This window comes from Oenanthe melanoleuca, chromosome 12, assembly GCF_029582105.1.
Source record: "Oenanthe melanoleuca isolate GR-GAL-2019-014 chromosome 12, OMel1.0, whole genome shotgun sequence".
Classification (NCBI taxonomy): domain Eukaryota; kingdom Metazoa; phylum Chordata; class Aves; order Passeriformes; family Muscicapidae; genus Oenanthe; species Oenanthe melanoleuca.
The window spans coordinates 5,965,309-5,980,716 of record NC_079346.1 but is presented as its reverse complement, the minus strand read 5'-3'; the positions used below and the strand labels follow the sequence as shown (position 1 = coordinate 5,980,716).

At 40.6% G+C, this 15,408-nt stretch overlaps 1 protein-coding gene across 25 annotated transcripts in view; it reads right to left on the bottom strand.

The window, feature by feature from the left end:
• Positions 1–1,367: 1,367 nt before the first annotated feature.
• The window catches only part of MAGI1 (membrane associated guanylate kinase, WW and PDZ domain containing 1), a 326,216-nt gene continuing 312,175 nt past the window's right edge, over positions 1,368–15,408 (bottom strand). For 7 of the 25 annotated variants that reach the window (XM_056501121.1, XM_056501122.1, XM_056501127.1 and 4 more), the window contains 5 exons: positions 10,419–10,509; positions 10,240–10,303; positions 9,176–9,322; positions 7,930–8,068; positions 1,368–4,259 (listed from right to left, as the gene is read on the bottom strand). In XM_056501121.1, coding sequence (XP_056357096.1) covers positions 3,571–4,259; positions 7,930–8,068; positions 9,176–9,322; positions 10,240–10,303; positions 10,419–10,509 — 1,130 coding nt within the window. In that variant the 3' untranslated portion in view covers positions 1,368–3,570. Of the gene's footprint in view, positions 4,260–7,929; positions 8,069–9,175; positions 9,323–10,239; positions 10,304–10,418; positions 10,510–14,954; positions 15,159–15,408 lie in introns of all 25 variants that reach the window. The other 18 variants (XM_056501109.1, XM_056501111.1, XM_056501113.1 and 15 more) reach the window with 5 other exon arrangements.

Below are 15,408 nucleotides of genomic sequence, written 5' to 3'. Positions count from 1 at the left end.
TGTCTGACTGATAAAAAAAGGCAGAAACTCAACCCCAAAACAAACCCAAACCCTAACTATCAATTTGCAGAGCTTTTTCACATACCACTTTAGAAACTTTCCAGTTCTTCATAAGAAACAGAATCTAATCTTCTTGGCAGTTTCACAGCTGTAGGATGTTGTATGACAAAACAGGAGCCAAGCTGCAATCTAAAAAGGGTTTCTTTTCATTTTTAGAAGTTTTGAAAAATATTTTATGGTCAAAAGTAAGGCTGGAATTAATTAAAGTGACTAAGGCTGCAGCACAGATTATGGAGCTGCAGTGCTCATGCTGCAGAGCAGGGCTCCAGCTCTCAGGGGGTTTGGAAGCACTAGAAAGGATGCCACCATTAACAAGACATTTGGAATTTTTTCTTTCAACTTGCAGTGGTTTTTTAGATTAAAAATTTCTGTAATTTTGGTACTATCTATGTAATATCTTTAGCTGAGACTCAACACTTCAAAAGCTTGAGGCTCACCTACTCAACTCTGTAAGATCATTTAAATTATAACATGAACAAGAAGAAAAGCAGCAGCAACAGGAGAAGGTACAGATGTAAAATCAATGTATCCACTACAAAATGGTATCAAGTAACAAGTAACAATTGATCATCATAAGAGACTAAAATTTAAAATATCCAAACACTTTCTCAGTGACCCTTCCATACCCTTAAGGACTCAGGCTGCTCCAGACAAATCCCTTTGAGGATGCTGTGATTGGAAATTCAAATCCTTCGCTATCAACTCTCTCAAGCTGCCAGGACTCCCAGCAGGTTGCCTGAAGTTTCAGGTAAACAGATGAGAGGAGCCTGTAAAACTATGCAAGATTTAAAAGTTGTTTTAAAAATGTATGTAATATATATATTTTTCAACCTCAGAAGTCTTTCTACATTTTAAGAACTAAGAGATGGGAGACATACAGCCTTGGTGATATATATATATATTTCTGTGTATATGTATATACACATACATCATACACACACACATATATATATATGGAACCAACAACCTCTGAAACAGCAAGTGAGCAATTGCTGCCTTGATTTTCTATGGTCACAGGTGCTTATGTGTTATGAAGAATCAACAGCACAAACCTCAGACACAATTACAGACCCTGCTTCACTTAATTCTTTAGTTTCTGACTATTTTAGGGGAGGAAATTTTATCCTGGAAGACTGGGAAACTTTGCTTTAAGGCTTGTCAAATGATAATACATATTTAATGGATGATTAATACATATTTAATAGATGGCCCTTGGTGACCATAACCTATGGCTTTATTAATTTAGGCAGAGATGAATAAGTAACATTAAGGTGTGGTTCTTCCTTTATCTTATCACTACACTCGCATGCATGCTTTGTATGGAAAACTTTATTTGATAATAAAAATAGCATTCACAGACTTTCTCCTTCTTTGTTGCTACATCATATACATAGTGTCTGTTCCAAGGAAAGAAGCTCTTACTGGGTAAGTCCACATCTACTCATCCTAGTGTTATGTATAAACCCAATTAAGTCAAATAAAGCTATGAACAATGTAGTATTTATATATGCATAGTGTTTTATAAAAAAGATTGGCCCACATACTGCTTTTCATCAACACAGAAAAGAGCATTTTGCCTATAGCATGTTGCAAGAAATGATGATTGGAGAATATAGACTGCATACAAGTGCTTAATAATACATAAGCAGGCCCACCATGAAGAAAGAAATGATATTCAAACCAACAAAAGCTTTAGAATTACTGATACAGTCTCCCATTTTAAAACAGCTTTACATACCTGATTCAGTTTATATTAAAATATATCCCCTGAATCAAATTTTTTCCATTTTTAGAAATATAAACAGTTAATCACATTCCTCACACCTAAATTTCGTCATAAATCCTCTTTTATACAAGAAAAAGGCAACAGTTTTGTTTTGTTTTTTTTCCAACAGGCTCTATTAATTACAATTTCAACTGTACACACAATGATTGGCCATCTTCTTTCTTGGTTTTGTTTTTACAGTACCATGGCAACAACAGTGATAGACTTGCAATGGTTTTGTGTTCATATGAAGGATGTGAGTCAGTATACATGTACACACCAATGCACTGGAAAAAGCAGCAGTTTACTTTAGTGGTCCAACAGTAACGGCAAACATTTTGGCTCAGCTAGGCAGTAATCCATTAAATCTTAGACCAATGCTACAGCAGACTTACCACACAGCTTGCAAATTTAAAAATACAACTTAGAAACTTGCAGGTTTCTCTTTTGCTGCTCTTCTTAGACTCAAATTTACAGCATATAACCAGGTATGGATAGGCTTCTACAACCAGGTTGTCCCACTGATTGCCTCTTTTAGCCCATGATTTTCCTTTGATACTTTTTTCATTTTTTCCTTTTTTAAAACTTTTTTCCCTCCCCAGCAAGTGCACTCCTTTTGTCTCAGTAAGGATGAACCAGTAAAACAACGAAAAACCAACCCTTTAAATACAGAGCAAGAAGAATCGAGAGCTTTTGGAATTTGGCAAAATAAAAGCCCAGTGGTTTTGTCTGAGCAGAAGGAATACACCTGCTCCGAGCAGGGGGACTGCGCTCGCACCGCATTGTGCCTTGTCCCAGAATCCCAATCCCTCCCCTCGCTTCCAAGCAGATGTACAGTGCCATGCATGCTGGGGCTGCTGTCCATGTACAGCTGGGAGATGAGCAGGGCTGCTGCCTTAATGACATTTCATCGTTACGTGTTGCTGAGGCTAATGAGAGCTCAACAGTCCACGTTAGCGTGTGACACAGGCATGGTGGTGACCAGTCCTTCTGCCTCTGCCATCCTGTCCAGGGGGCCTGAAAGTACAAACTGTTCATGGAACAAACTACAAATTACTTATTGTAAATCGTCTTGTGCTGTGTGGGTTTGGTTGCTTTTTTTTTTTTTTTTTTTTTTTTTTAATTATTTATTATTATTATAAATATCCTTCATTGAAACAGTAGTCTCTTCAAACAGTCCTTGCAATTTTAGGAACATTTGTCTCTTTCCTTTTTAATTCCTTCAGCAGGAGCGCTCCATTCCTACTGAGATGAACAATTTTCTTTCTTCCCCCACCCCAACCCTTAAAAAATTTTCTACATACAGTGTAGCAGTGAGTCACTAGAGAACAGTCTGGATCAAATTATTCAAACTTGGTCATAAAATCCTTTGCCTATATTATATTACTGGCTACCCCCACTTACTATACTGGGGAGGGGGGAAAGTAGCCCAATAAAGGAATTATTTTTAAGAAATCTACAAAGAATGTAGAAACAAAATTTTATAATCCTTTAGGACCAACATTTGGCAAGTAATTAAAAAAAAAAAGAATACACTGAAAAATACTTTCTTTAATATTATACATCAGGCACAACGCTTTTTTTTTTTTTTTTTTTTTTTTTTTTTGTCATAAGATTTCATCTGCATAAACGGTCTGTAGGATCAGCAGGTGGCGGATGCCTCGTCGCCTGCGAAAGCCAGGTGGTTCCACTCTCTGCTCTGCTCCCTGGGTGTGGGGAAGGCGACAGGGACCCCGGGGAGCCGCTCAGATGCTGAGGTCGGTGCTGCTCTCCTTGTAGGGCCGCCGGCGCTGCTCGGGCACGTGCCTGCGGCTGGCCTCGTGCTTCCAGCCGGCCTCTTCCCTCTCCCGGTGGCCTCGTTCCTCCCTGAGCCGCCTGTCGGGCGACCTCTCCCTCCTCCTGTCGGACGACTTGGCCCTTCGGTCGAGGGAGTTCTCCCTTCTCCGCTCAGGGGATCTCCTGGGCTCCATCAGCCTCTCCAGCGACCGCCGCCGGCGGCCGGGCGAGCGCTCTCTGCGCCTCTCGGGAGAGAGCTCTCTCCTCCTCTCCAGCCGCTCCCGCCTCTCCAAAGTGTTGTCAGCACTCCTGGTCCCTTCCCTGCGCTTTTCGGGAGACCTCCTCTTCTGCCCGTTCACCACCGCCCTCTCCGGCTGCCTCTCGTGCCTCCTCTCCGGCGACCTCCTGCCTGGCACGTGCTCGCTGGTTTTAGAAGTCCCATTCCAAGTGTGGTGTTCATTGGGATGTCTGCTAAACTCTCTGCTGCCTTTCAGGTCTCTAACGTAAGTCCGCCTGTCCCCGTGTTGTGATGATTTGTGAAGGTCTGGTGGATAACTGGACTCCGATGATGGGTGTTGCCGTCGGTCGGATGGCGCGGGTTTCATTTCCGATACATTTTGTGAACCTGTGGCGGGACTGTTCCTGTCACTGCTGGGGTCTGAAAGAAAATAACAGCAAAGGGTTTGGTATTGATGCCTTCCGTGCTGCTGTGACACCACTTAGCACTCTTCAGACTTCATTAGTGACAAAAACAAACAACTGTTAAAGCAGTCAGCGAAGGCTAACCGAAGCTTTTGTTAATTTAACTGTGAACAACGAGAGTTACAGGTTAGTACTGGTGCTGCTCTGATCTTAGCCATGTTTTGGTCCAAGCTGATCTCATCTTTATGCTCTTCTGGGCGTGGGGCACTTTACATTTTTCCCCAAGCCCAATTCATAATGTTTCGGTTACACTACATTCTTTCCAGTGGAAAAAAAACACATTGTAGGTTCAGGTTGTTGGCTGCTTTTTTTTAATAGCTTCCAATAAAAAAGGCCTTTAGGAAACGATTTTTGTCTTTTAAGACATTATAAAGAACTGCCTTCCAGGTGTGGGAGGCCTTGGTTCAAATCGCAGAAAATGTACAGAAAATAGAATTGATTATTAAGTTTCCACCTTGTAAAATAACATTTTGAAGGTGTGAGAATTAGACTGTAATCTTGCCATTTCCATTTCATTTAAGGCATAGCTTAATCTCAGTTAGTTCTACCATGTTATGTAAAGGGTAGATTTCTTCCTAGGGTAGATTTTGGTTTTGCCACAATGATTCAAACAACGATGACAGTAGTTATGATTTTTTCATATCAAAGCAATGGAAAGATACTGTAATATGCAGGATGGCTTTGATTCAAATCTAATCTCCAGTTCATTATTTTTCATGTACTATTTGAGGTAAAATACAGCTGAGCTGTCTCTGCAAGACAATCTGCAAAGCAGAAGTCGGAAAAGAACATCCAAACTAAGCCCCAGCCCTGCGCTGCAGCTAAGCTACCATTACTCCCGTCATTTGTAACGGATGTTTATGAATGATTCATTACAAACATGAAAAACATTAAAGTAGCTGCTCTGCCTTAATGCAAGTGCTGCTTTTATTTGCTTATTGTTTTCTCTCTTGAAGTAACTCCTTCGTGGCAGCTTGGCTGGCATTAGCCACTTCCTTACGCTCGCACCCCAACACCCACCTTGAGGTGGAATGAGCTGATGGCAACGACTGAAAACCCTCACAAGACACTTTTGGGGATGGACTTTTTTTTCTTCCCTCTTTTCCTCCTTTTTGCCTTCCCTCCCACCAAGCCAAACACTCTACACTCCTCCTGCCACCATGCCAAGTGTCTCCCATTTGATGGCATTTCCACTCCCGAGCTTGGGAGGGTTGCTGTGTGCATGGGCTGTGATTTTGGTGAATTCCACGTGAAACCCATGTTGCAACTCACACGTGGGCAGTTTGCTCTATTAGCACTCTCAGGCCACAGCTGGGGATGGGACCACGCTGCCTCTCTGTGGCTGCAAGCACGTGGCTTGTGGCAACCTGCCTACCACACAAGGTACAAGCGAGGTTCAAACATGTCCTGTGGTGTGTGTACTTACAATTCGGGGGACGCAGGGTGTTCGGGATGAATTGCTGTACATATAGAATATAGCGAAGCAGAAAAGCAATGTGAGAGAATTAGGCCACAGCACAAAAACACCTAATATTGATTTTAGCTACAAACCGTAGTTTGATTATGGCCCATAAGGTAGAAGCAAGACTCCCCGAGCTTGTCATTTCTCATACATGCAGCGATATTAGGAGGTATCATCGCTGAGGAAGGAAGAGCCCAGCACCAAGAAAAGTAAGAGAAAGAGAAAGAGAAAAGTAGAAAATTTAGATTCCCTATAATAAAGATGAAAGAAAGAAAAATCTTCATATTTTATCTTAGAATAAAGAAAGTTTATTTTTCCAGTCAGATTGTCTAGGCTTCACCCAAATATAAGGCTGCAAAGACAGCAGTTGTTATTATTGTGACATAAAGAGACATCTAAGAGGTGATTCAATAACCCAGACAACGAGAGCATCCATTCTAAAAGACAGCTGGAACAGCGACACAGAATGTCATAGAAAAAACATTAACAATCAAACAACAACGAAAAATAAAGTCCACCAGAGACCACAACATTAAAAATAAGTACAAAACTCATTACAAAAATATACAGCCTCATAGAGAAGCACGTTCCAATCAAGTCAGAAAAATATTGGAACTTAACATTATTAGAGGAACCATTTGCGACTGCAGCGAACAGAATGAAGAGAGAAAGGAGTCCCAAATGTTACAAGGATATTCTTTACAGTAGTGCAACCCCTGTATATTAAATCCTTGCTTAGAGAGCAAACGTTTAGTGGTTAGCATTAGCCAAAAGAAAATTGGTGATGGATTTCCATCCTCAGTGCAACAGACATATGCTTTGAGAAGTGAAGCACTTAATTTACAGGGTATTTATGCAGTCTAGCATATGATACAGTACTGTACATCCACAGGAGTATAGGAAAAGACAAAAGTAGAAAGAACATTACAGAATTTCAGTGCCATCATTGAACCTTCTGGTGTGCTATTTATATTACAGAAGTGTAAACCCACAACTTCCCTTCCACATCGTTAAACACTTCAATTGTTTGTTGGTTATACTCAGAATTGGTCATTTTAAGTTAAATAATGAGCAGACTGAGCAGAAACTCTCAACCATAGTACAGGAAATGAAAATAAAATCGAGTTCGTAAATTGTGCAGAAGGGTTTTGTTTCTGGTGTTAGGGAATGGAGAGAATGATAAACACAGAACTTACTGACACAGATATAACCCAAATACGGGGAGGAAAGTATAAAGGACATCCCTTCAATCATCAGTTTCTATAGAAACCTCAAAGACCTTTGGTTGGGAGTAGCCCTCCATCGAGGGCACAATATTTGACAATTATCTCAAATAAATAAGACATAATTATAATATTAAATAGTGTGCTAAGTTAAGCCACCCAGCAATCCAACCTCCAGGAGAAGAAAAGGAAATCTAATGCAATTCTTAGTAAGAAACGAGGACTGACTGTTTCCCCCAAGACAGACACAAGAGCACCTTTTCATAACCTCCTCACCTTTTCAGACCTTACAAATTAACTAGTTGAAACCAGCAGACTGTTTAAGGGGGGAGAAAAGGGCTCAGGAGGCCAAATCAATATATTTTTGCAGTAAAGCTTTTTTTTTCCCTTTCTTTCTCTCAAATAACTTTATAAATATTTACATAAATATTAAGGAAAGGCAAAAATCTCATAAGCCATCTTGGCATTCATGTCTATGGATACAGACAGGAATTAAGAGAAAAACCTAACAAAAAAAAAAAAAAAAAATCACTGCTTCAGAATAGCAACTTGGGATCCCAGTTTTTGCATTGATTAGAAGAAGAGACCTATGTGAAACAACAATTCAGCCGCTGAGAAACAGTTTGGCACAGTTCAATGACATTCCTTTTTTGGCTGGACAAGACAATAAGGTTTGTTTTGTTTTGTTTTGCTTTCCTCTCTGATCACCAAAAAATACTGCTATGATGATCTTGCCTTACACTGCGCCCCAAGTCCATGGAAGCAAGCAAAGGATGAAATGTGTAGAAAATTCAGCACAAGCGAGGCAATTATATGTTGCAAAGGTTGGTAAGACACTGGTGAGAAAGGAAAATAAAAAAGAATTCCCGCTTCAGATCTTGAGACAAATATTCATGGAGTGATGCCAGGGAAGAAAGGAATGTTTTCATAGTTTGACCCACCATATTCTGGGACAGAGCCATCTCCACGTTTCAGAAACAGGCGGACCTTGCGGCCACCATTTTTAATCAGTTCGATGGCCCGAGCGTGCTTCATGTTCTTGGTCGTTTCTCCATTGATCTCTAAGATTTCATCACCAATCTGCCAATGTAATAAAGAGACTCTGATTAGAAACAAGTCCCCAGGAGGGTCCCTACCAGCACACTACAAGACAGTGGCCACAGCAAAGCTGTGCACTGGGTGAAGTTTAACGTGCCCAACTCCTCCCAGTGATCATCCACAGTGCCCACTGTGCAGCAGTCTGGGAGACATAAAAATAATGCATAAAACTTGAGGCATCAAAATATTTCACTGCTGTTCTGCAAAATCACACTGCAATCACTGTATTGCTCAACAGTAAGTGCAATATTAGAATTGGTGCTATTTTATTTAATTTTGATTATTTGTAAAGTCTTCAGACAAAGTAGTTGCTCGTTTCACAGTTTGCTCCAACCAGGATGTTCACAGAAGTTTTTTAGGTCTGCTTCTAACTTGGATATAGATACCTACATGAATCAGCAAAGCTGATTCTGTAAATATGTCATTTATCAGGAGAAGAAAACAGGGCATGGAAGAGCTTGTCAAAGCATTGATTTTCACAAGGTAGCATTGATTTTGCATCACTTTTTCATCAGCAAAAATGTTTGGACCCATGTATCTACCCGTAGCACAAGAATTTTGAAAATGCCCTTCACATGACATATCTGGAGACAACGTATGTGGGAAAGTTTTAATGCATTCTCTAACAGAGGTCCAAGGAGTACATAAAACCTGTCAAACTATTTTTTCAGTAGGCATTTTGTAATACATGCCCTTGTTATAATGTTTGTCATTTAGCTGATACGTAAAGTTAACAATTAATGTTAATTAGAACCTACATTACAATTTTGTAACCCACGGGCCATAGACATGTTCCGCCCCTTCTCTGCCCACTAGCAGGCAAAGACTGTGGCTGTTTTCACTGCCACATGTATGCCCCTCAGGCTTTAAACAAGAGATCATGTACCAGAGTTTGGAAAGCACAGTGCTGGCAGCAGGGGGTGAAGTCTCCCACTGAACACACACTGCTATAGACTGCGCACTGAGTGACAGATGCCATCAGCACAAGAAAACAGGAACCACTCTCACTTCACATTTCATTGAGCTGGCACAGCAGAAGGGAGAGGCAGGGAAGTCAGAGAGGTGGTTTTAAAGCCGTTTTGTGCCTACCCTCATTTTGCCACATCTCTCAGCAGGCCCATCCTCAGCGAGCCGCAGCACGTACAGATCCATGTTGTACTCGCGGCCACCTCGCAGGCTGAAGCCAAACCCTTTGGCTCCTCTTTCCAGCTCAACAGTGTAGAAGTCTTGGTCCTGCTGGAGAGAAGACAACAAATCCCAATTGAACAGAAAGTCAAATACTGCTCTGCTCTCATGTTGGAATTATTCAACCAGTGTTTTGTTAGTAATCATTAGAAATGGGAAATCAGTTGAATTTTCACACACAGACCAGGATTTGCTGCTGGGTCAGACCCCACTCTGCAGTTTGGGGTTCTGTGGCTGGTGAAGGGCTGCTGGAATTAGTGGGATTGACCATGTTCTGTGGTGCATTTCTGGGCACCCCTGCACTTCCAGGGCAGGAGGGAACATTTTGGGAAAGTGGTTAAAGGTTCTACCAACCAGGGAAGGCAAGGACAACCTCCCAGTGCCATGGTGCTGGCTTTTCATGTTGTTACCATATCATTTATTCCTTTGCAAGAAGCTCAGAAGCCTTTGCATTGTTTTTCTCAAATGCTGTTATGGGGATGTTTTGAAGTCCCTAATGGAAGATGCTACTTCTGGGATGGCCAGTGGCAAGGAAAGTTAACAGTGAGATAGATAATCTCTCTAATAAGATGCCCTCTGTAGCTGGAACACTCCAGCTTATTAAGTTTTCCTCTTTTTTATTCTCTGAATTTACCATTTGCACACAACAATACTTTCTAGAGAGGCCCCTCAAAATAGACAATTCAATAAACAAACACATACATTATTACTGCCCTAAAAATGTCAGCTCTTTTTTTCTTTATTTCTACTCCCTCAAAGTCTTGATGCGAATATGTTGGAAATGTTTCTCAGCTGAAACAACAGCAACACATATTAAGAAACTAATCAGCAAATTCCTCTTTCTTTTCAGCAGACTGAGGGAAAGCAGCTTCTCAGTGGGAATTTTCAAGGGAAATATTTAAGCACAGCCCTCAAGCAGATTGGAAACAGTCTGTGGTAAGCAAAACAATTAGAGAGGTACTCCTTACCTGTGCTGCCTGGGGTGGTTTGAAATCAAACTGGGATTCCTGCTTTGGTTTGGTGTTGTTCCTGCTGTAATGAATGAGAGGGAGAGAGGAAAAATACAGCTCATGGGATGTGAAAGTGATGAAGAAGCAACTGAATAGAGAGCACGTCAAGATGCCCTCCTCAAGGAAAACAATCTGACCTGGTCTCCTGTGGTATTTGCTGAGGAGTATGTGTGGTTGTGATTGTAGCAATTTTTTCTGCATTGGTCAATAAAGTAGCATTGGAGGATTCTGCAAAATAGATTTTGTTTTTATTATGAGGGAAGACCATTGGCTATTCACTGAAAGAAAAAAAGAGTTTTGCAAAAGCATTTCACTCAAAAGCATCATTAAATTGTTTTTATAGAACTGGAGATGGGATCAAATTTCTAATTCCCCAAACTAATATAGTAGGTATGCACATGAAACTGTACACTCAACTGGAAAATGAAAAAAAAAAAAAAAAATTAAATTAGGAAATCTGGATTGGAAAACCCCCTGACTATTATACACATTAATGAAGACTCACTTGTAGATGGATTGAACAATGTTTGGTCTATTGTCTAAAGACATGAATTCCAATCAATTAAGCCTCTAAATATTGTAGGTTGGGTGGATTAATTTTATAGTAACTATAACTATTCCAGGTATTATCAGTCCTTTGTCCATCAGAAACTGCAATCTCCAATAGAATTGAGATGTGGCTCTCATACAATATTCACAAGATGATATTGAGTGTGGCTAAACCCTAAACTTACTGAAATCATTTTTTGAATTACAACCCTCAGCACTGAAAGCAGGAATGTGGAGCCACCTGTACCAAATGCTTCAATAACTCTTACAAAAGGGTGCACTAAGAGAATACAGAGAGCAGGAGTAACTTCTAAGCTGAATTTCTACCATGGTAAAGGGCTCTCAGCCCAATATCAGCCTGTGAAAATTGCAGATTTCTTTAGGCATGGAAGGAGGGGCTCCAAGGATAGATCCTGTATCCTGCTTCCCACAACTGAGATGGGAGCAGCTGAAAAGTGACTACATAGATGTCCCTCACAGTATGGCAGGGCAAAATATTCCCCTTGTCATTCTGGGGCTGCATCACAGACTTCAGCAGGACCAGAGTTAACCCTAAACTCACTTAGAATTCTACCTAAAATTAAGGTAATGCCAATGCCATTAGCTGAATATTAGCAACACAGACCCAGAACTCTTCTGTATTAAACTCAACATATTTCCAGAACTACATATTGTACCAATCCTGAACTGATATTAGTACTGAAGAGTTTCAAATGCTAAATTGCACCAGAAGCTAGCAGTTTCTGAAAACACCCTTCTTCTCCCATGGGAATTAGACTTTAGAAGAAGTCTCAGTGGTACTCCTTGTACCTTAATGGTGCCTAACCACACAAAATGTTCAACAGTTATGTTGGTTGCACTGGGAGAGCGATGGGCAGAGTCAGCAGAAATACCCACTCATCAGACATGGCATTCCCAGATAAAGCCACTGCAGTGGCTGGCACTGCTCCTTTGAGACCCCCTTCCTTGTGTCCATACCCACTGTATCCAGGAGAGAATCACGGACTGGGAGCAACTACAAAATGCTGACCATGATCCACTTTTCAATGCCAAAATCTAAAGTGAATACACAGCCACTAAGACAACAGTGACAAAAACTGGATGGAAACATCTGGGTTTCCAACATAAAATTATAAGGCCTTCTACCCTGCCCTTGTTTGCCTCTCGAGCTACAGGCAGCCACTAATTCATTTTACTGGCTATGGAGAAATCTGCCATTGTTAAACAGAGTCCAGCTGTAATACAAAATTGCAGCAATGGAAGGGTTTTTGCCTGAATTAAGATGTGATGGCCATGGGCTTACTAGTCCTGGGAGTTTAACTTACTTTATGGATTTATATTAATTCTGGAGAAGTTTAGATAAGGGCAATATTTCCTTTCTGCATGTCAAGGGAAATCCAGGAAAAGGGACGGAGAAAAAGAAGAACCACAGAAACAGATGGGTGCAACAAGAACACAGCTCCTTTGCCTGCAGTGCTGTGCCCAAGTTAACGTGCCCAAACCCTCAGCAGATGGAGCTGAAACATCTTCCAGACCAGAGCTGGCTTGTGTCCAGTGGCTCAGAGAGCAAGAGAGGCTCCTGGTCTGCACCTCTCAGTGTGGGCATGACCAAAACACACACCCTTGTGATGATATGTCACTGACAGCTGGCTTGTGTAAGGAGGAGATGTCCCTATGTGCAGTTACACTGTTGGGGTTTAAGAAATAATTCTGTTTATTTTGTAAAGACGCCTTGATGTTAAAATCTGTCTCCTACATAAGAAAGCCCCGAAACATGATTAAGTGTTCTGTATTCACCCAGAAAAAAAGCCTCTGAAATCCTCCACAAATATTTGGAGATCAGATGAAGATGGGCTTCAAAGAGAATGCAAGATTCCTACCCTTTAGTAGGTCACACTAATAATACCAAGCAGAGCAACAACACATCTTTGGTACAGATGTATCTTCACACCACTGTGCTGCATCTATCTTTAGCCCACCCTCTCCCACGAGTCAGGAGTTGTGCATAATTTTGCCAGTGTTTTAGACACTTCTTGAGGACACATGCCAGCCACCATGCAAATGTGGAACAGAATATAGCAAAAATTAGCTTTAGTACATTTATAATTCGTGTTCTAAACCCTACATATTTCATTGATTCCTTACCCTGCTCTGCCCTAAAACTCTCAGTCACCAATTACATGCCTAATCTAAGCTTGTCCTGTTCCAGCATTCTGTATCCTTGAATCTCCTGGAAGTGTGGTAAAGCATCATTTCATTGCAAATATAATCCTGCAGTCGTCTGTGGCAATTAACTTGTGAAAGACTTATTACAAAGCAAAAACTCTTGGTGTTTTTAATAATGTTAGAAGAGATTAGCAGTGTGAGTTTATTGTGAGCCTTGTGATGCACCTCAGCTTCATGTTTATCTGATGAGTGGCTTCTGATTTATGCTTCCCCCTCCTTGAAGCACACAGACCATTTATATTTTCCAAAAAAGCACTCAAAAAGGAACTAAAGAAAACAACAAATCAAGAAAAGCATACAAAGACATCAAAAAGAAAACAACACTGAGACAAATTTCTTGTATCTCATGGGGTTTTAGAGCAAACCTCTCAGAGATTTTGAGAGTGTTGGGTCTTATTGTCTTTTGGAAAATGAATGCAGGTAATACTATGCAAAGTTGGCATCTGACTTGGAATTTCAAAGTGACAGTAAATAAAAAGACTTAAAGCCTGAATTTTTATAAAAGCAAGCCTAAAGAACACATCTTCTCCAGGAATACGTGATGCCAATCACAGGTACATGTTTCCCTAACCTAAGCAATTTACATGATATTTGGGACACATAATTGCATGAGCAAGGCTGGCTCAGCATTTATGCCAGGAGGTTATAGTCTTAAAAAAATTCTTAAATCATTCAGAAGTTGCTTATTTCTCAGATGGTTTTACTTTTTTGGAAAATAAGCCCTTTATTTATTTAAAGATTTACCTTCCTTTTTATCAGATACTGAAATACAGGTATAATGAACAATTCTCTCTGTTTATCTTCCAAAACAGGCATGCACAGGCCAGCTGAGATGTTAGCTTGATTCACAGCCATTTTATTATTCATGAACACCCTATTTGCTCCAAGCAGCAGAGGATTATATACTATTTGACCTGGTACCCACTAGACATCAGGAAAATAAAACTTTTGTGCAAAACAGATCACCCTAAACACCCTAATTTATAACCAGATCATTTCTCATCCTGGTCTGTGGGGAACAATGTGGAAAGGTTTCTGCCCAACAAGCTCTCACTTTGAACCCATCCATGGCAGACAAGCACAATAAACAAAGAAAATATTTTGAATTTAGAACCACAGCAATTTTACTTTTGCTGCAGATACTTTACCAGGTTTCTGATCAGTTCCTATCTGGGGATCAAGCTTGGGATTAATTTAATGGAACTGATATATAACATGGATCCTTATTTTTATTAAATACTTTGGTGACCTGAAATCAGCACCAAGTGTCAGCTTATTATTAGGGAACCTGCACTTGCTCTCTCTCATCTGAAACAGTGAGATCCTGTCTATGGTAACTCTTAAAATGCAGCTTCAGAACCATCACCATTTAAGCAGTCATTTAAAAATGTACTGAGCTCACTCCCAAAGCAACTTACCCAGAATAAAAGCAAATCTGCTTTTAAAACAGCTTAAAACATGTCAAAGTGTTTATCTCTTTCTGTGATCTCTTTACTATATAGCCTGCTCTTGTCTATACAAAGCTTCAGGAATCCCACACATTAACAAGTGATTCCCAAATATTTTAAAGCTGCATATTAAGCTAAGAATCAAACCAAAGCTTATTGAGAGATCCATCAAATTTATGGAAGATCATTTTAAGCAGATACACGGAATGCAATATTCTTTTTTTTTAACATTGAATCAGCACCTCCCTGTTAAAAACCAAACATCTCTACAAAATAAAAAACCAAAAAATTAAAGCTCTGGGAAGACTCACAACCTCTCTGACTGCTAACTCCCAGAGTGGGGGAGGAAATGGAGTCCTCCATGGCTTTGCAGCTCCACGGGACAGAAAAAGCCCAGGGAAGAGAAGCAAGAAGAGGGTGAGGTAAGAGAGCAGGGAACAGATACTTTACCATCTCCTGGAATGATGCGCAGGGTGACGGTGTTTCCCGCTTCCTTAATGAGGTTGACGATGTCTGAGTGCGACTTGTTGGTGATGGAGCAGCCATTGACGGCCAAGATCCGGTCCCCTACTTTCAGCTTTCCACAGCGGTCGGCGGGGCTCCCTTCAATTATCCGACCTATTTTGTGAGGCATGGCCACACATGCATTTCCCGCTTTTGTATTGGTTTGGGGGTTTTGTTTTGGTTTGGTTTTGGTTTGGTGGTTTTTTGGTTGTTTTTTTTTTTTTTTTTTAATTGTTTACGTATGTGGGAATATGGTGAAGGGGAAAAGGAAAAAAAGGGTTGAAAAGGGAAAGAGAAGGTTAAGGGTTAATTAATTAATGCATCAAGCAAAAGTTATTATAGGATAGCTTTGCTGCCAGTGTTCAAAACATTGGCAATCAACTAGTTGAGTGCACAACAC